The sequence below is a fragment of the Cupressus sempervirens genome, chromosome 6, assembly GCF_028749045.1.
Source record: "Cupressus sempervirens isolate cs-2001-9-10 chromosome 6, ASM2874904v1, whole genome shotgun sequence".
Classification (NCBI taxonomy): Eukaryota; Viridiplantae; Streptophyta; class Pinopsida; order Cupressales; family Cupressaceae; genus Cupressus; species Cupressus sempervirens.
This window is the reverse complement of record NC_143123.1, coordinates 161,286,698-161,308,567: the sequence shown is the minus strand read 5'-3', so window position 1 is coordinate 161,308,567 and position 21,870 is coordinate 161,286,698. Positions and strand designations below refer to the sequence as shown.

The following is a 21,870-nucleotide window of genomic DNA, read 5'->3' as shown; positions in this document are numbered from 1 at the left end:
ATGATAATTGCAGGTGATTATTATCAAATAAAACATTAATATTGCAGACAATGCAAAACCAAAAATCATATTCAAGTGCCAATGGAATCGGCATGTAACTGAATGATGGCCTACCTCATGACATCAGCAGTGTGACCTGATGGAAATTCACCACCAAAGACTGAAATTCGCTGGCCTGTCATAGCGTCCCATAAAATACATGTCCGGTCACCAGAACTGGTTATCAGATGTGTATCTCCGTCTGGTACATATTGGCAACAAGAGACATAGCCCTTATGACCACTGAGAGCTCTTGAAACAGGTAGATGCCCATCTTTGTCAAACTGAGAGTTAAGATGAAAAATGGAACAGACACTATCAAGACCTCCACATGCAACATACTGTCCACTGGTAGAAAATGCACATGTCATGACCCAGGCACAAGGGAGTTTAATGGCATGTGTTTTTTGGCTGGTTAAAGCATTCCAAACAATCAGCCGCCCATCTTGAGATGCACTAACAATTCGATTTCTATCCCCATTCCAATCCAATGAATAAACCTGTTAAAGTGAATACGATATCAAGAAACCATAGAATGCTCCCACAAAAGATCAACGGATGTTGAGTCCAAGTCTTGTAACTATACTTTCTATACAACTCTTTGTTTATGGATAAGAATTAAGTAACACTGTCCAAAAATACCTTGGCATTCTTTACATTAAGGTCAGTTTCAAAATCAATGCTTAACTAGTGCAACCTTCACCATCCAATAAATTGTCTTTATCCAGTGATCACAGGTTCTCTCTCTCATCTCTATTATCATGGCACTCAAGAGATATTCACTGTAGAGGAAGGGCATCAACTGCTACATGTTGCTGTGGGATATCCTTTTAAGCCAGGGAATGTAAATCATTCTAAATACTAATAAATGGATATAGATATGGGATGACAACACAAAAGGTTTGGCAGAACTGTAAGTTGCTATTGTTAGAACACAATGCAGTACAAATTTATCATAGAAATGCTTGATGAGAAAAAAATTAAAAATTATTTGAACAATCCGCCTACTCCAATACAAGTATCTGGGTGTATGCACATGCACATGCAATAAAAAATATTCCATTTGACTAATTTTTTATCTGTCCCTTAACATACATGAAACAAAAATTTAAGAGAGCAATTATATATTTGACAGATAATATATTTTTCATCGAGACCACTTTGAACAAAAAAAAATTGACATTATTATAGCTGATGTTTTGTGAAGGGGAAATAAATGAGTCAACAATCATGTCCATTTAGAAAGCCACATCGCCGATTAAAGCACCCATTAACAGGTTTACAATTACTTCTTCATAATGTCAGTAAAGTCAGCCACACAATATAACTAATTGATAAATATCACAAAGATAGCATAAAGAATCTCATCTTGTTCTTACTACAAAAACTATTTAAAAGTACCAATCACAAATAAAAGGAATTTGGCATATAAAATTTTGAAATAGAATGAAAAAATAATATTTACAGTTTAGGATTATTTGTCAAACAAAAAAGGGTGAATTTGGAGAAGGATAGAAAAAAATGAATCCTGCATTTAGGCAGGTTTTACTTCAGTTCTTCTCGTGCTGGATGCAAAAGCTGGAGTGAAGATTCTAGATTCTAGCCGAAAAGATTTTTCAAATTCAAATGGATTTTCATTGGTGACCATTGAGGCAATAGCTTGGGCCAGCCTAAAAGTGGGATCATGCCAATGCCAATGCCATTGCACTAGGAATTTATTTTTTCAAGAAATAGTTTGGGCCAGCCTAAGTGGACTCATGATAAAAAATCCTATTAAAGTTGATCTTATGGAAATTAACATCCTTGCGAAGATTTTGGCCTTACAAGATGCTGGGCTAATAGGCAAGTTTGCAGGCATCTGGCCAACCCTCAAAGTCCTAAAAAATTAGTTGGTGGTGTATAGGAGTGAAGTGACTGATTTAATGTGCAATATCTGAAACAGGGAGGGGTGACAGCAATAAGAGCTTGAAGAAGGAATGCTTCATGGGACATAACTGATTAAAAGGGGGAGAAGACATTTAAATTTCAAATTTTGAAACTAAAATTTTAGAAGTTCCAGCATTGCAAATTTCAGATTCAAAAGGGGTCGACCAAAAGAAACGATAAACATCTTGGGGAGGTTTTAAAGGCCTAATTGGTAGTTTTACCCCTAGATTGAAACCCCACATGGGTGCACTATCAGTAAAGGGGAGTTTTAAGCCTACAAACAACTCAGTTGTATCAATTATGAGCACTATCTCAAGGAGATTTCAAATTTGATCAATCCCTAAAAAAAGATCCATCTTTTGAGGGCCAGGCCAACAGTTAGAAGACAGTCATGGCAGCAAAGTCGATCCTCAAGCACCTGACTTTGAGGATCAGGAACAATGAGTCAGTGGGGACAGCAAGCACGCATGTCTAACTATCTTTAAAGGAGAAGCTATGCACAGCATTAAGGAGGTTCTCTGATTTTTCCATGTATTCAACAGAGTTACATATTGTAACTCATTTTTTATGTATGAAAATCACAGTTGTAATATGTTAGTAGGAAGCTTTTCTTCTGAAAATCAATAGAAAATCTTGTTCTTACTACTCATTCCCTAGTCATATATTGTGTTTGTATGTTCATATATAGAATTCATTTAGGTTTTCTTCAAGTCCTTTGTTTTCCACACATCTATACAATATTTTGGCAGAAACCTTTCTTATTAGATCAGGTTGTATGTTGTGTCAAAATTTCATTTCACTTAGTGTTATTGTATGAGTCATTTCATCTTTCATGTAGACTTAATGGTAAGGCCTCCATATGAAATGTTTATGATTAACTTAGATGTGAATGAATTACGAATGCAGCTAGCCTGTTTGTTGAATCAATTGTAATCAGAAATCCGTCATTTTCATACAAAACATTGGTGAAACACCTCTTGTTAGTTGTAGGTTTACATCTACAAGCATCTATTTATCTTTCCATCAAGAAGTTAGTAGTGTAGAAGACCATTAAAGGGAACCAGACCAAAATCTGGAGGTCTACATTCATTATAGGGTGCCCACAACCTCGAAGTAGTCCCATGGTTCCCAGGTTGGCTACGTCGAGGCTTAGTGATAAGATGGAACGGGAGGTGTACAAGGTGAAATGTGAAGCACTTGGAATAGGTCTCAACCACTTCACATTTCGAGGGTTGGATAACCTTGTACCTCAAAGGGAAACTAAGGAGATTGATCCTTTCAATTCCAACTCTAAGATCTAGATCTAAGAACATTAGTGCCAACGAAGCGATAAATGAGCACTAATGCAAAAAAAATCCAACAGTTATAGGGTTGGAGAAAGAATTCAAAAGCCCTTAAAACCATAATGTAGCAAGAGCTATGAAGAGTAAATAAGTAGATGTACAACATAAGAGTTAGAAGGTAAGGAAATGAAATTGTGTATTGAAATAGAGAGGGAAAGGAAAATTACCTTGTAAAATGCAAATCTGTCAATGGGTTGTCGAACGATCTCTAAAACTATTGATTCCCCTAATCTAGACTAAAAAGTGAGAGATCTACAAAACCCAAAAAGCATTCGACTATTTGTCAAGGTTGAAATGGAGAAGCAAGGTTGAACTGGCAAGGCTAGAGTGCATCCTTGCTGAACAATGTCCGAATGCAAAACTATTTTTAGATCTCTAAAGTTCAGCAAAAAGGGTATCCAGATCTGCAACCTGTTTTGTCTTCCGAAATCTGCAACCTGCAAGAAAAATGGTTTTGTTTTGTTGATGGGGGGTTTGCCTTGGTTAAACCCTAAATTAGGAATTAACCTTGAATTGAAATAATTGAATTGCATAAATGTAAAATAAATGTACGAAATCAACTTACAACAATAGGATCTCTTGAATCAAATGTAATATGCTCATTTCACCAATTGATTGGATCTAGAGGACATGAATGTAGAACAAGTATGAATGCAAGGGATCTCCTCTCCAATGGCTTGCAAAAGGTTCTCCTTGAATGCATTGAAGATGGCTTGAATGCTTGAGTGCGAGTGCTTGATCTTGTGAGTGCATGATGCAAAATTAGACAAATGGATGGATTTATAAAAGGCTTGGAATAACTCTCTCACAGGCCGACTGTACTTTAGACTTTTGATGCAGTGCAAGGCAAGAGAATCCCTAAAGGAGATGTCCTAGCCCCTAGCAAATAACCACACAGCGAAAACACAATACAAGAACAAAATTTGATACCAAATGCAACTCTTTATTCATAAAATAACTGTTTGCATGCAACATGCCCGGTTGTAAGGCCTTTCAGGTTAGGGCCAAATACAACAGCAATTACAATAACAGTTCTGCAAGATCCCAAAAGATCCAACTCACAAACACTAATCCCAGCTAGTCTAGATCTGCACTCTACAAGTTAACCCCAAGGAAATCTTAACTTGTGCTCGCAAGCCCACCACCAAGCCATAGCTACTAGCCCTTCAAAGTTCGCATCCTCTTCTTCAAGACGAATCCATAAATGCCTAAAGACTCCACAAGACCCCCTTACTTATACCCAACTAAGCCACAAGTTGGCCCAATTCATTACAAATTAAATTAAAACCCATACATTAAATATATGTTGAGCCACAAGTCAGCTACAACACAAACTAAATACCCGAAGTCTGCTGCAACATGAATTAAATACCAAAAGTTGGCTTATTGACAACTCAACACCAACAAGAACCAACACCAGACCAAGTGTCAGGAAAACTAAGCCGAGCATCAGCCAAACCACAAGCATTGTCGAGCTCCCAGTGCATGCCGAGCATAGTATCTGCCCAACACCCAATAATGTCGAGCACACAGAAGGTGTCGAGCTCCAACAGACCGAGCCCCCCCAATGACTAAGCTCCTCAGCCAAAACTAGACCCTTCAGCGACTAAGCACCACTATTTGGTGACCAAGTCCACAACTCCTAGCCAAAATACCTCCAACATGCAGGATTGCGAAAAACCCTAGGATGGTCCTGCATCAACTTTGCACTTTGGATAGTCTCAGTCTTGGGACCCGAAAAGAGGACCCAAAATAGGTCCCAAGCAAGACATTGTGTCCCTAATTGGTCAAGCAGGGGCATACTGCGTCCTTGCCAACCTAGCCTTGAAATCTTTGGGGTCCGAAAACAAGTCCTGATTGTCAAAAATCAAGTGCACTTTTCAAGAAAAGTCAATTTTAGTGCAAAGAGTATATTCTAAATGATTGAATGAACAAGAGGACCTAGGTGGTTAGATCCTACCTCGAGCTTTATGCCATGAAAATAGGACCTTTAAAGAGGATCAATTAGGTCTTGCCACGATTCCACCTAGGAGAAAGGAGAAGAAAGGGGAAGAAAGGAGGAGAGATGCAAGAAGATGATGATCTCGCATTAAATAGGTGCTAAATCATCATTAAATTGAAGTGCTTCCAATTTAGGACGGTACATTTAGCCCCCACTTTAGTGAGAGGGTGGACTCAATCCAAACTCTCGATAAGTAGAGCAAAAGACATAAGATAATCTAAAACAATAAGGGAGACAAAGAAACCATCAAGCCCCTAAGTGATTGATTCTTTGCTAACTCCAAGATCATAATAAGAGAGAAATCACTAATTGAAAGAATCAAAGAGAAAAGGGGTGTGATTAATTCTCCAATGAGAAGCGTACATCTCATTGTGAATCACGAAAAAACAAAAACAAATAATGTGTTACCCGTGTATGAGACTTAGCACGGCCTACCATGTATGTGTTACCCGTACATCTCTTTTTGTGCTTGAATGCACTGCCTATATATGAGATATAGCAAATTCTTATGTGTTACCCATATCTAAGATTTAGCATATATGTATGCATGCATTACTCATATATGGGACTTAGCGAGCTTGTACATGTTACCTATTTACGATTTAGCATATGTGTGTGCAAAGGAAAGAGAGACCCAATGTCAAGAATGCTCACTTCCTAAATTGAAGGTGTGGATGCGGTATCCATTCTTTAGAATTTTGTATAATCCATAAAGGGATTCACCAGACATGTGTGTAGAAGGTAATTAGGCAACAATGCATAAATTTGAAGATAACTTAGAAAGCATACCAAGCCCCACATGGCTAAAGTACTCTAAGCTAAACTCAAAATCCATATTTGCTACTCCATGAGAAAGATTTTGGAATGTGCAAGGATAGGGAAAATGGTCTAGCAAGTGTGTGTATCATGCTAGTCAACCCAAATCCAAGACATGAAAATAAGGGGACCATGTATGCCCCCCCTTAAGATGGGAAAATAATTGCTTATTGTAGCATCTTAAGTGATGAAGAAGGATAAAGCAATTCCAACATCAAGATAGTATCCACAAGCAACACCTAGTACAAACCAAAGAGGTCACAGCTCCTATGAGGTCATAGAAGGGTAGAATGCGACAAGATACCATGCAGGAAGTGAAAAAGCAAATCCCAAAAAAGGATAACACACTATTATGAGGCTCCAAGGTAAGTGATCTATTTACCATGAAAACCCACTTTCTAATAATATAAGATTGAAGTGAAAAAGTAAATCCCAGAAAAGGATAACACACTTTATGAGGCTCCAAGGTAAGTGATATATTTACCATAACAACCCACTTTCTAATAATATAAGATTGGATGTGATACGATAAACAAATAACACACAACCAAAGGAAATAGTGGATCCATGAGAGGAGGAAGACGAATAGGGTTCCCTTGCCTCCCAAGTGTAGGAACAAAGGGAAGAGAGGACCTATTATGCTACTCACAAAGCGGATCATGTAGGAATATGAGCCCCCAAGAGAGAGGCTAACAATGTTACATGGTGTGGAGCGACATAATAGAGACCTATATGTTATTTAAAGAAATGAGGATTAACATGGATCTCATCATAAGGAGATAAGCAAATAACCTTATTGTCAATAAATTGTTGAATCTTGGAATGTAAAGGTTGACAATCATTAGTAGGGTGATCATGGTAATGATGATACATGCAAAATGGAAAATTCATAAGTTTTTTACTATGTTTCTTTCTGCATTTAGGTCTAGTAATCACCTTAGCACGAAGAAGTTTAGGCAAAACAAGTTCTTGATTAGTAGAAGATGAAAAAAGGAGAGGATGTGGACAAAGAAGCAATTTGTTCCATACATTCTAATGTATGATCGGCAATGGTGTTGGAGGAATGCTTATGCCCCCCATCGCCTAAGGGCATACAATTTTCATCATTAGGTTTGATAAATTCATCATGACTGGAAGTAGAAACAATGTTAGTAAAGAGAGGAGTAGATCAATTTTTCATGAATGAAAGGTCATTAACTCGATACTCTCTAATAAAAGTTGGATTAAATTCTAATGTACCCCAATCGTCTTCGGATAGAGCGAAAGAGGAAGGGTCACTATTAGTTTCAAATTCCTTCACTTCCTGCATAGGAGGGGAAACCCGAGCATATTCCACATTTAGGCAAGGATTAGGTGCATCACCAGCATGAAAGAGTATACATAAGATTGTTATGAACAAATCTAACCTTGCAATGAAGAGTAGAGGGAACAGCATGCATAGAATGCAACCATGGTCTTCCTAAAAGAAGGTTATAAGTGAGAGGTCCAAGCATAATAGTTATATGAGTATCTAATATAATGATGCCAACTTTAACAGGTAGCGTTATGTTACATCCCAAATTTTTGCCCTAAAATTTTAAGCTGTTTATAGCCATTGTTATATCATGTTAGTTTCAGTCGTTATTTAGTTTTTCATGTTCATGTGAAATTGAATCAGTTAGTTTTAGCCATTGCATCAATTTGATCATGTTTATGTGAAATTGAAATAGTTAATTATAGCCATTGCATAAATTTGATTATCAAATGAAACTAGTCAGTTAAATCTATACGTTGTGTTCATGTGAAATGGAATTAGTTAATTTTAGCCATTGTTTAATGAGATTTCCTAACGATCACTTGATGATTTTGCTTAACAAATTATGAATCTTAAATTGATATTTTGGCAAGAATGTTGTTTGAAAATGTTTACAGGATGAAGACCGGAGAAAGAGGGGAAGCATTACGAAACGAGGTCATCTGGAATGGGATAATCATATGATCCAGTTATCAAGAATGACAGGTTTGATCTAAAAAGTCGCCATGGCAAGATTGTTAGGGCTTGACAATAAATTTCTAAGTGGAAAATAGCATGAGCTAAAAATTAAAAATTAAATACAATATAATTATTAAAATAGAACAAAATTCTTACCTTTATTGATTTTATTAAATAATAATATCATTTAATATTATATTACTCTCTTGATTAAAATCATAAATAAATATATGCAAAGTGGCGCTATTACATTAGGATTAATAATCCAATAGTGCCACCTTGCAAATTATTAATTATAATTTAACCAAGACAATAATATAACATTAAATAATATTAATAAAACTTTTCATCTTCACCTTTGTTCCAATGTTTCTTTCTTTCACATTTTTTTTTCCAACCGATGGAATGCAAAACGTATATGAGTCTTGTAACGGCAGGAAGCCGTAAAGCCATTTCAATATCTTTAAATATGATTGCTTTGTCGTATTCAGGACACACAAAGAGATATCCGTCTATTCTTTACTCTGCCATAGTCTCAAAACTCATCGACTCTGCAACCCGAATTCAAATGTCTATGTAATCAGAGAGTTTACTCGCCTTGCAACCAGAGCAATACTTCCCTATCTCATAAACCATTGTTTCCATGGAATCAAGAACAAGCGTTGAGCCCAGTAGTAGTAACTCATCCGCAGGGCAGAAAGTCACGTAAGGAAATGTTGTTTTTTTTTTTTAATTTATTTATTTCCTTGCTATCTCATAAACTTGTTAAGACTAAGTCGAATTTCCTTAAGTTTTATCCATGATTTTCTAGTTGTCTTCTTTATGAAATGGAACGCAAGTAATCTTGTCTACATCCACATAATTATGTAAGCATTGAGTCACATAAGGAGACATTTATAACATTTTCCTTATTCTATTCTCAAATATTTAAGCTGAGTCGGAAGTTAATCAACATGTTCTCCAGTCAGTAACAAAACTAGTTGATATATATATATATATTTGTATCTGTATTTATGATCAATTCATAAACTGTAAGAGTCAAAAGAAACAGCCGACTGTGAATGATGTATTGGTTTAATATAAATTTCTCAAAGATAATTGATTGTCATAACTTAGAATCTCTTGGATATAAGATTATTCCAACCCCATTCCATACATGTTAAAAACTCCGTGGATTTTCCTGAAAAGTTTTCTTTTGATTTACATGTTTAACAATATGGAATTATGTTCAATTCTAAGATAAGTACAAATCCAAATACAAAGGAAACCCATAGGCTATAGAGCCAAAATCTTGTATGTACATGTTGTAATTAATGGTTCAGGCACCAAAGATACACCGGCCTAATGGCCTGTTAATGGTGAGCAGGTGTAGATGAACCTGTTAAAAGAAAACAAGAATAAATAAATCAGTAACCATACAATTTCAAATAAATCTAATACATTTAGCTCATGCAAAATCCACTTTCGAAATTAGTTGTCAAGCTTGAGTGATGGAGATCGGGTTATAAACGCACATCTTGAAATCCTTGGCCAAGGTGATAAAAAGGCATACTTGCCACAGCAATTGATTGTGTTGTTGTCCCTAATGCTTCAGTTATTCTTCTGAATAGCTGTTGGGACCTCAACCCACCTGAATACTCCGATGTTTGGATCAATGAACGTCTCGTGCCCGACCTTGAGGTAGGAAGGGCCGTTCTATTAACTTAGAACTTGTGGGGATAAGTAAAAAGGTCTATGATTGGGAGGTTAAGCCTATAATAATGCTTCTCCTCTCACCAAAGTCAGAGCTTGGACAGCCAATTAGAAAGATTCTCATCTAATAGCAGTATGTTCTTTCTTGCCTGAAAGTATAGTAATTTTCATTTCAAGTTGTAAGTTTATTTTACTGAAAGGATAGATATTATCTAAAAATCTATTTAGATGTTTATGAGCATATAATTTGTAATTTTCATTTTCAGTTATCTCTAATTAATTTGGATTTATTTTCAGCTAAATATATCAATTAATCGATATTGTTAAGCTTGTTAGAATAAAAGAACAATGTAGATTTAATTTTCAGATTTCAAACAGTTTTCTTGATTTCCATGTCATGAGAATATGAAGTAAAAATCAGTTAGTTTTCTGATGAAATTAGTTAGTAGAAAAACCTGTTGTTACATGTTATAATACCCTATTAGCAATGTTATCAAATCCACGAATAGGAATGTTATCTTGTTGAATAGTAGAACGATCAGCGGTCATAGCCTTACATATCCATACTACAAATATTCAAACCAGATTCATTATCAATCAAAGTGCAATGTATGGTAGCTTTATTAATAGACACTGCAACCATAAGAGGGTCATGTCAATCTCGAATCTCTTTGGAAGGCAAATCAACATGAGTAAACAGTAAACACAATTAGAGGTGGAAGAAGGGGAGTATGCATTGATTGTAAAAAGGCACTGGCGTTATCTTGATTAGGAAGTGGAATTGAGAGATTGAATAAAGCTTTTACCAAGGCTTCATGATACGTAAGAGATGTTTGAAGAAGTTCCCAAAGAGAAATCTTAGCAAGACTATTATGTAATTGTGACACCAAATCATAATCCAACCCGAGATTTTGAGAAAGACGAGGTGGAGGAAGAACGGGTTGAGCAGGTGGAAGAGAAGTAGTACGTTGAGGATTATTCCTTGTATGATGGTGTAAGACACCGCATGATAATCTAAAGGATCACTAGATTTTCCCTTAACAACTATAGGAGGACAACCTTTAACAGTGAGAAGAGGGTAACCTTTAATACTTAGGATTAGGTTGAGCAACATTAACTTGATTAAGTTCTTGCTTCTCCATGGACACTTCACTAGAAAGGAGAACATCAAGGGGATGACCAGTATCCTCTTTTCCTAAGGAACTCGTAGAATAGGGATTGTGGATTTCCATGTTTCCACTTTATTAGGAGTATCACATGAAGGCAAGGTCACATTGATAAAAGTGTTTATGTTGTCTTCTTCTTGCTCTAAAATATCACTAGGATATGTGCTAGGAGGAGAAAAAGAAATGTCAAATTTATCATATGAAAAAGGAAAGGCAGCAATCATCATGTTAATGTTGTCATGAGGAAGAGAACGATCGAGACTATCATCAAGAGGAGGAAGAGAACAATCAAGATTATCATCAAGAGGTTCATCATCATTCAAGGGTGGAAGAGACCACACATATGAAGAGGAAGAAACATCCCTATCAAAGGTCCCACCCCAAATAGTAGCATTATCATGAGTTATAGAGTAGGATCATAATCATTGTTAATAAGATGAGCCTCAATAAAAGAACACTTTGGCTATCATCGTATTCATGTAATGGATAATCTTGAAAATTATGACGATAGCTCCCCACTGAAAGCAAAGGCAATGACTAAGAATGTAGCAAGCAATTTTTTTGTATTTTCAGTATGCAAATATATGAAAGGCAAACTATATAAATGCAAAAGGAGATCTAAATACCACAAATACAAACAATAGCTTATAAAGTAGATCTAGATACACCAAGGAGAGAGAGCAATAAAATCATACTCTAAAATGCAAGAAAGAGCTATCGAAAGCAAGTTCACCATAATGTACAAAGTGAATGTGAAGCACTTAAAATAGGTCTCAACCACTTCACATTTCGGAGGTTAGATAACCTTGTAGCTCAAAGGAAAACTAAGGAGATTGATCCTATCAGTTTCAACTCTAAGGTAACTAGATCTAAGAAGATTAGTGCCAACCAAGTGATAAAAGAGCACTAATGCAAACAAAGATCTTGGTTATAGGGTTGGAGAAAGAAAGCAAAAGTCCTTAAAACCCTAATGTAGCAAGAGTTATGAAGAGTAATTAAGTAGATGTGCAATGTAAGAGTTAAATGTAAGGAAATGGAAATGTGTATTGAAATAGAGAAGGAAAGGAAACTTATCTTGTAAAATACAAACTTGTAAACCAGTTATTCCCACAATCTGAAATGGAAACTAAGAGATCTACAAAACCGATAAATTGTTTGATTGTCTGGAAGGTCAAAACGGAGAAACAGGGCCGCAGTGCATGCCTACTAAACAATGTTCGAATGCGAAATAGTTTTCAAATCTCTGAAGTTCACTGAAAAGGGCATCCGGATCTGCAACTTGTTTTGTCTTCCGAAATCCGCAACCTGCAAGAAAAATGATTTTGTTGATGGGGTGTTTGCCTTGGTCAAACCCCAATCTAGGAATTAACCTTGAATTAAAATAATTGAATTGCAGAAATGTAAAGTAAATGTACGAATTCACCTTAAAATAGTAGGATCTCTCAAATCAGATGTAATATGCTCACTTCACCAATTGAATGGATCAAGAGGACATGAATGTAGAATTAGTATAAATGTACAAGAAGTGTGAATACAAAGAATCTCCTCTACAAAGGATCTCCTTACCAATAACTTGCAAAACAATCTCCTTGAATGCACTTGAAGATGGATTTAATGCTTGAACACTTGAAGACTTGGGCACTTGAGCACAAGTGCTTGATCTTGTGAATGATGCAAAATGAGGCAAATGGATGAGTTTATAAAGGGCTTGAAATGACTCTCCTCCAAGCCGACTGTACTTCAGATTTTGCACCTTGAGAAATCTTGGATTTAAGAATCGAAAAGAGGACCCAAAATAGGTCCCACACAGGGGCGCATTGTGGCCCTAATTGGTCAAGCAGGGGTGCACTATGTCCCTACCAACCTGGCCCAAAAACCTTCAGGATTCCTTAGGAGTCCCAAAACAAGTCACAGTTGTCGGCAATCATGTATCGTTTTCAAGAAAAGTCAATTTTAGTGCAAAGAGTAGATTATGAGTGATTGAATGAAGGAGGGGGGGGGACCTAGGTGGTTAGATCCTACCTTGAGCTTTACGCCATGAAAATAGGAGCTTTAAAGAGGATCAACTAGGTCTTACCCTAATTCAACCTAGGAGAAAGGAGAAGAAAGAGGAAGAAAGGAGGAGAGATGCAAGGAGATGATGATCTCACATTAAATAGGTGCTAAATTATTATTAGATTGAAATGCTTCCAATTTAAGATGACAGAGGGGCACTACTTAAATATTCAAAACCTTCTTATTTAGCTATGCAAACATGGAAGCCAAAAACCTCATCCTTAAAGGCGGGCCTAAGATGATGGCAAGAATCAATTTCCACTTGAAAGATTAGGTGTCAACATTTGATCCCCTAAATTGTCCCCTTCAAAAAATCTCAACTTGGTGCTAACTAAATAATTTGCTTTAGGAATATTGGGAAAAAAGACTTCATGAAAAATACAACTTAGTCTATGGGACTTTATAGGATTTGGATATTAGGTCACTTTGGTTCCTATGCTTGCATACATGTTAAAATGGATTTGTCAAAATTCAAAATCATTCTAAACTTCATCAACTTGCAATCTCCCTCTAGTCTCCATTTTCAAAAGGTTGTAATAAAAGATATCCAACTAAAATGCATCATAGGTCAAAACTCTAGTCACATGAATGTATTCTGCTCAAAAAGGTACAACAAATATTACCACAAATGGATCCACAAAGCCCAAAGAACATGTTGTAAAATTGCCCTAAAATATAATAATAATTTGTGCACTGGTTGCAGTTTATGTGTCTTAAAGATAGTGATTACAGAATTTAAGTATTTGACATCAAACATGTGTTACTGTTAGAAATTGGAAATCATGAGAGTGGGGGGTGAATCAATATTTCACAAACTTTTGCCCAACTATGGATATCTTTTAACAATCTTTAAACATATATATGTAAACAAACTGAAAAGTAAACATAACAATAACACAATGCAACTCATAACACAATTATTTGTTAACTAGGGAAACCAAGGCCAAGGGAAAACCTCGGTGGGGATGGTACCCACAAAATGATCCACTAATCAAAAGTATCTTGTGAAAGACATTGAACCTGTAAGGACTCTGTTACATCTATTTAGTGTACATTTCCTTGTTAGAGGACTAGGCCTTGTTAGAAGCCTCAACCCTATTAAGAGTTGGTATTACAATTACAAAAGTAGCAAGATGAGCTCACTGCTCAAACATGCATATAAAATGATATATTCTATACACAAAACTTCACATATAGTGCCTTTTCTCTATTATAACATAAAGTTCACATCATATAATTATCACAATACAATGACATAGTCATCACCTTACTTCACATCCAACACTCTCTCCTTTATATCCATTTTTTTTGTCTTGTTGGCATTCAAGTCTTCACACGTGTCTCAAAATACAAAATTGATCTTTTCCCACTTAGGGTTAACATCTAGGATGTCGTCCCATAATAGTTAAGTAATTATTTTGGTGAACCAAAATAATTCCTCAACCCAATTTACCATTTCCTTGCCTCTGTTATGTTCTCCCTATACATGACTGTAACTGGTAAATCGTTGATATCTCTATCCGTACAGCTCATTATGACATGCACTCTAAGATATAGAATCCTCATACTCTGTGCTATCTTCCCTTAAGTGTGCACGTGCCAATTCACTCTCTGTGAAGCTTGCCAATCAAAAAGGTGTCTCTACTGACTATTATTCTTTGTTACACTTGGACAATTTTATGAGTTATCTCCTCCAAAACATAACTCCAAAATATGCTCACTGAATATAGCATATATATTGCCATAAATGACAACCTCATAGTATCTCTATACTCTTCTCTTAGCCAAATTGCCAACAGTTACAGTTTTGGGCTTCCAAATGTTAACGCTAATAAATAACATCAGACTAAATGTTAAAATTTTGGGCTTCCAAAGGCTAACATTGCTTAGAACATTGGATTGAATATTTTAACAGTTCAATCAAGTTGCATAAAAGGCTTGTCAGTTTTAATTTACTGGAAATTTTAATATGACAAACTATTCAATCACAAATTTATCACAAGCGTATTTGCTGAGAAAAAAAAATTCCTCAAATAGTGTCCACCTAAAGACACGTTTAAGACATCAGTATTTTAGGTGCTAGAGTAATCTCTGTTCCCAAACATACAGTAGGAAGCACAAAAGAATTCCCCTTTTCTATTACATATGTTTGGAAGACTATATATTTTGTTCTAGTAGTTTGTCTGAAAGGCCATTGATGATCGAAGACAACGGGAATGCTTGGAAGTACCATGAAGAGCGTCACATCACCCTATATATGTCCATTACGCCTCAGCTTCATGAAAGTAACTTCAGCCATGCTATCAAATAAATATGAAGAGGTCAAATTTAAAAATCTTTGCTCTTCTAAATGCAGCATGCCATTTCAAAATGACCATCCCGATAAAACATGCACCTAATGTAGTTCCCTGCTTCAGAACGGCAGTGATTTTAAATTTTCAATATTTCTCTTTCTAAAAAAAATTAATATTTGTCATTAAACTAAACACAGATATGTATATATTAATGTCCACCTGTAACTAAACTAAATATATGGGACTGCCAAAAATATACATTTTATATAAAATTTTGTAAGAAAAAGAAACATGGGTCATCGAGTTTGACTTAAAATCACACAGTTAAATCCTGATATTCACATCACAATTTGACTAGCTGTGGAAATCATCTCCTACTTATCAAGAAAAAGAAAGATAAATCACAATTCAGAATGAGATTGAAGCATTCACTCTTCCACAATACAATTTTAGTAAAGTAAAATTGCAAGTATCTTTGTGTTACTAATGTAAATAAACTCGTATGTTTAACTTCATTCGCATAAAAGATCTGTCGGAACTTACAATTTACTTAGAAGATAAGCCAATGATCTATTAGTGCACAAAATTGGGAAGCACAACGTTAAGAAACCATAAAATTTTCATTAAAACCCATGTCAAAGATAATATTCCAAATTCTAATAACGATATTTTAGGTTGCTAGATTTTCCCGGTATTACTTATAAAAAAAATCAATTTTCCGTTGTATTTTCGAGAAACAGACATGTTTCCAACAAACACCAGCAAACAACATAACGTTACACAGTATACAGCGTAACGTACACAATGACTTCCTACCTTTCCGGTGTGGCCTTGAAGCGTTCTACAGCACACAACATCCGCGTTATTAAAGTTCACCGCCGAGCGCCCAGTATTTTTAGCATACGTTGCAACTATACAAGCAACAACAACAAATTTCAAACAAAAAAAATCCCGATCCGTTCGCCCTGCAGTCAATTTAAACCTAAATCCATCTCAACGCGAACCTAAAAGTTTGGAAAATTACAGAGACTCACCGTCTGTATCCAAAAGCAGAAGGCGCTTCTCTTTAATTCGCTCCCTTAGGGAATTGACCCTTGCAGTCGAAGCTACATGCCGCTCCCGAAGCTCTGTTACCGACATTGCTCGATTATGATGCAGGGCTCTGATGCATTGAAAATCTGATTTGCATTGGCAGAATAATAGGTTTACTTGCCAGGTTTGATCAATACACCTCCATAGCTTTAGTCAAATTATGTACAGATTTTGATATGATAAATTTCGCTATAACGGAGGAGGTGTACAGAAAATTTTGTTTTTTGGCCTTTTTGTTTATGCACTTCCCAACACACCGGTTTTCCTTTCTACGGAGCGGCCTTCCAGCAGACGTCGTGAAACTGGCGACTTTGAACGTAAAACCGGATCGGTCAATCGTAAGGCGGTTAATGGTTTTATAGCTGTTTTAGCTGATATTGCGACCCAAAAAAACCACGAAGAAGAAAAACGAAAGGCTAATGGGAAAGTGATTCTTGTTGGCACTCACTCACATCAAATCACACGCGTAGAAAGAGGTACGTACCAACTCATTATATACAACGCTGGATCCCCTGCCAGCCACGTCTAATTTGGCTAATATTGAAGAGGAATAATTGAGTAGAAGCCTACGCACCTTACGTTTTTGTAAGTGATTATGATATGATATGATATGATAAATTTTAGTGACTTCTATGACACTAAAGTAGTCTATTGGACTCATGCAGTCACCCTCCCGAGTCAGGAGTGGAACTAGTCAGTTGCAAAGTTCCGGTTAACTTGTCTCTCTTTCTCTAAAGTTTGATAATCAAATTCGTTGTTCTCTTCACTTGATATTTTTCGAATAAATAGTTGAAGTCCTTGTTCTGCAATATTTGATTGAAATATGAATATACTATACATATCAAAGGGGTGGCTAATAGTTATAATTTTTTTCAGGTCATCCACAAACAAGTTTTAGGTACCAGGCCCACGCATGCTGAAATCTCTTCAGCTAAGAGCCAAGGATATCAAAGGGACGGCTAATAGTTATAATTTTTTTTAATATCATCCACAAACAAGTTTTAGGTATCAAGCTCACACATGCTGAAGTCTCTTCGGCTAAGAGCCAAGGACTAAGGAGCATCGACTCTACCAAATGTCCAATAGTTATATTGATTGTAATATGCATAGAATTTTTATTTTATTTTTGTTAAAGTGTTGAAAATGACTAAATAAAGAGGATGATTTATGAATGAAAAGGGGTTGGCTATCTTTTAGAATGTACTAAAAGTCTAATATATTTTATTTCAATCTTTGAAAAGTGATTTTTCCTCAATTTTTTTGTTGTTTCCCATTATAAAATATGTAGATCATTAAGAACAAATGTTGAAATTTTTAGAGAAATCTATTGTATTTTCAATTTTTTGAAAATGGTAATGTAATAGATAAGTAGATTGTAATATTTAGATTATGTTATTAAAAAAAAAATTAAAATTAAAGAAAGAGGTTTGTTTTCCTTAATGTGTTTTAAAAAAATTAGGAGAATGAGTGAACGATTTTGATAAAGTTTATGAGGTCAAGTAGTTTAAGGGACGAAGAACAATCACTTTCTTAATTTATCTTTGTAATCTTTTTTTTATCATACTTATTACTATTAATTTTGACAAGGCAAACATGTTTATGATTAATCTTTTCTTCCTTGTGTAACTAGTGCAAGTAATGTCATGTCCCTCTCTTAGCAACGTAATTATAACAAGGGATTTGCCTATCATTGACTCTCGTAGGCAAATAATTATGGGAAGAGGGTCGATTTTGTCTTCCAATTAAGTAAGCGGGGCCTACTCATTCCAATATTAAATAAAGGTTGTATTCTAACTTTATAAAGTTAATTATTTAATTTTATAAAGTTAATATTTGTAGTGCAAGATGATTCCGGATAATTTCCAAAAACTTCTCGGCAAGGAAATAAATAGAGGACATAGGGCTCCCTTTGGAAGGCAAGCGATTTTGTGGATTTTACTATTTATCATATTGGAGCAATTTGTGGTCTTCGGTCTGCAAATTTCCATTAGGTCTTTGGGAACGAAAACTCCCTGGGATCTGCATAACTGAGGTGGTGAGATATCCTCCGAAGGGTTGCACATTGGAAGTGGTCTTCAACCATTTCATGTGGGCTTATTGCATATTCAGATTGTTTGAAGGGTGGCGACTTTATGATACTTGTATTATTTTCATGAAGGATCATTTTCTGAGAGAGGATTGCAAATTTTAGTTCCTCGCAAGGGTTTGGAGGTAATCTACTTTTTACAGTATATACTGGCCGAGCTTAGGAGAAGAAATTGTGCTTTTCGAACAAGGTTTGGATCAAGACCAAATGCATATTTGTTCATGACTCTTCACAGAGCAGGACTCGGAATTCTCTACTTGGACGAGCTGTATAATACCCTAAGGCGTCTCCAATTTTAGCATCCAGTTTCCCATCGCAGGTGTTATGAAAGGTGGATGTCCCGTTATTCTTGGAGAGGAAATTTAGTAACTATCGGCCATACAGTCATGGTGATAGTCGGATTGCAAAAGATCCAGCCGGCAAACAATAACCTGCGCCCGAATTTTCTCAGTTAATCGTTTGCATGAAATACGAATTGTTACACGCCAAAGCTCACTTGAATCAAGGGGTCAGAGAAAGGGATTCGAGCGGGAGAACCATTTTATTAATCATTTTCGGCGACTTTCCCTACAGCACTGCAGTCAATTTTGGATCATCCGCGTGGATCTGGAAAAACGATTTTAAAATCGCAGAAGGGCACGGGTCTAGATTCAGTCAGAAGCGCTGCCAGTAATGTGCGATTTTCTCCTTCAGATTGAGGTGAAACTGAAACCCATTCCAACTCAGCCTGAGAATTGCCAACAGTATTTCATAGATGGCTCAAAATTCAGGTTTTTTATATATGTTCAATGATTATAGATGATTTGTTTTTTTTTTCCAGTTCAGATTATGATTAAAATTGGACTTAGTATCTAGATTCAATTGGAAAAGTGTAACAACCAGACCTCTTGAATTTGATTATTGTTGAACCCATTTGTTGAATATTACATATACTTAATGATCGCATGATCTTAAAAATAAGGATCATTTTAGTGGTATCAGAGCAGTAGTCCTGCCATCCTGATTGGGTAAAAGTACTTTAATTTCCGGAGTTGTACTCGAGAACCATATTCAAGAACAGGGATATGGGTGAAAGACAGAGTCCGCCAAGATTTCCCAGAGTCAACGAGGATGAAACCAGAGAATTTTACAGAACCATGACTACCGGACAACAAGAAATAACTCAGACACTACAGGCTTTGACTACCATAATGGAAAGAGTTATTCAGCCCAGGATTCAGGATCAAGGAAGAGGCACATCTGATCATGATGATAGGAGTGTGGCCGGATCACAAGGTGCTCCTAGGCGCAGATCATGGACAGCAAATAGGCCTACTCGTCCCACCTTCCTAAGGGAAGAGGCTCAGGAGATAGGAGAAGACGATGCACCAGAAGATTTCCAGGATGATCTTAGGGCTGCTACAGCAGAATGGCAGGCATTACCCCCGCATGTGCGTGAATTATTAAACTTCGATCGCTATCTAAACCAAAGAAGGGAACATATGAGGAACAACCGCCAAAATAGGAGACCTAGAGGAGGTTATGATAGTGAGTTACAGCGAGCTGTCAGTAAACTTACTTTACCCTTTTTCGATGGAAGTGGTCAGATGACGGCACAAGCTTGGATTCATAAGTTGGACACCTTTCTAGCATTAAGGCCTATGTCTGAAATAGATGCCATCAGATATGCTACCTTTCATCTAGAAGGCGCAGCTCATGACTGGTGGTCACATGGAATGGTTACTTTGCAACACAACCAGGTAACAACGTATCAAGACTTTGTAGACAGATTAGTTGAACGTTTTGATAAGAAGGATCCAGAAATTTATTTTCGCGACCTTGCACAATTAAGACAGACTGGCAATGTCGAGGTTTATATTAGTGAATTTCAGAGGTTGTCAGTCATGGTACCAGATGTATCGGAAAGGAGGTTAGTTATCTTATTTACAGAAGGATTGTTTGAACCCCTCAAGGGATGGATTAAGGCATTTGACCCACCAACACTGCAGGAAGCCATGAGGAAAGCACGAAGTATGGAACTTTCAGCCCCTTCTAGCTGGTTCACTCCCAGGAGTACTACCTCTTTCAAAGACAATAGGAAGTTTGATAAAAATAAAGGGAAGAGCATTGAAACAAAAGGGAAATCTACCACGCCCCTAGATACAGAGGCATTAAATGACTTGCGAAGGAAGAAATTATGCTTCTATTGCAAAGGTCCATATGACAGAGATCATGATTGTCCCTTGCGACCAAAAGGAAAAGCCAATAGAGTTATGTGGGCATATTACGAAGGATCAGATTCCGACAGTGCGGCAAAAGAGGATGAACACACTGGTTCAGAATCTGAGGAAGAGACGGGAAAGTCAGAACTAAAAGAAGAACCTGAATTGCATCTACAGCAAGGGCGTTTGTCTAGCATTCAACAGGAAGGATCTTTCAGATTACGTGGCGTCCTAGTAGGACAGAAGGTGATTACATTAGTTGATACCGGAGCTACACATAACTTCATTGATGCAAGATTAGTTGAGCGTCGTGGTATTGAGACAGAAGAATTCGAAGGTCTTCGAGTTCAGGTTGCTGACGGATACACTCTTAAGTGTAACAAGATAGTCAGAGACATGCCTTTACGCCTGAATAATTATGAGTTCAAAGCGGATTACCAAGTGGTCAATATGGGTGATTTGGATATCGTTTTAGGCATGACATGGTTACATTTATTGGGTGAGGTTACCTTTCGACTCAGGGACATGGAGATTAAGTTCGAAGTAGATGGGAGGCAGCATGTATTGAGAGCTATTCGGAATAGTGATATCCGAACGATCTCTCTTAGATGATTGGAAAGATTGGTGAGACATGAGGATCTTGAATGGGCAGCCATGTGTACTCTCATGCCTACACAGAAGGAACAACCAAAGACAGAATATCATCCCGACATACAGATATTGAGGAAAAAGTATAGTAAGGTATTCAGCGATATCCCACCTGGTACACCACCTGATAGAGGGATCGAGCACATCATCGAATTAGAAGAAGGCGCTAAACCAGTTATGATCACTCCATACAGGCATCCCAAAAGGCTTAAAGATGAGATAGAAAAAACCATCAAGGAGCTTCTCGCGATGGGACACATCAGACCTAGTAAGTCTCCTTTTGCTTCTTCAGTAGTTTTGGTTAAGAAGAAAGATGGTTCATTACGAATGTGTATAGATTACAGGATGCTGAATAAGAAAACCATTAAGAATAGATATCCTATTCCACAGATTGATGAGCTAATAGATGAACTGCATGGGGCATGCTACTTTAGTAAGATTGATTTGAGATCAGGTTACCACCAGATTAGAGTCAGAGAACAGGACATTGAGAAGACGACATTCAGGTGCCATTGTGGGCATTTTGAGTTTGTAGTGA

General features: G+C 36.6%; 1 protein-coding gene and 1 long non-coding RNA gene across 4 annotated transcripts in view; one reads left to right on the top strand and one right to left on the bottom strand.

Annotated features, from left to right (window-relative positions):
- AGB1 (GTP binding protein beta 1) overlaps positions 1-16,604 on the bottom strand; it is a 40,547-nt gene extending 23,943 nt beyond the window's left edge. For all 3 annotated transcript variants that reach the window (XM_089787253.1, XM_089787251.1, XM_089787252.1), the window contains exons 1-3: positions 16,340-16,604; positions 16,122-16,216; positions 115-539 (exon numbers count right to left, since the gene is read on the bottom strand). In XM_089787253.1, the coding sequence (XP_089643379.1) occupies positions 115-539; positions 16,122-16,216; positions 16,340-16,445 (626 nt within the window). In that variant the 5' untranslated portion in view covers positions 16,446-16,604. The remainder of the gene's footprint in view (positions 1-114; positions 540-16,121; positions 16,217-16,339) is intronic.
- Positions 16,605-16,740: 136 nt separating this feature from the next.
- On the top strand, positions 16,741-17,606 carry LOC149551748 (uncharacterized). Its single transcript, XR_016352806.1, has 2 exons — positions 16,741-16,873; positions 17,274-17,606. It is a non-coding gene; the product is annotated as an uncharacterized LOC149551748 (long non-coding RNA).
- Positions 17,607-21,870: the final 4,264 nt, after the last annotated feature.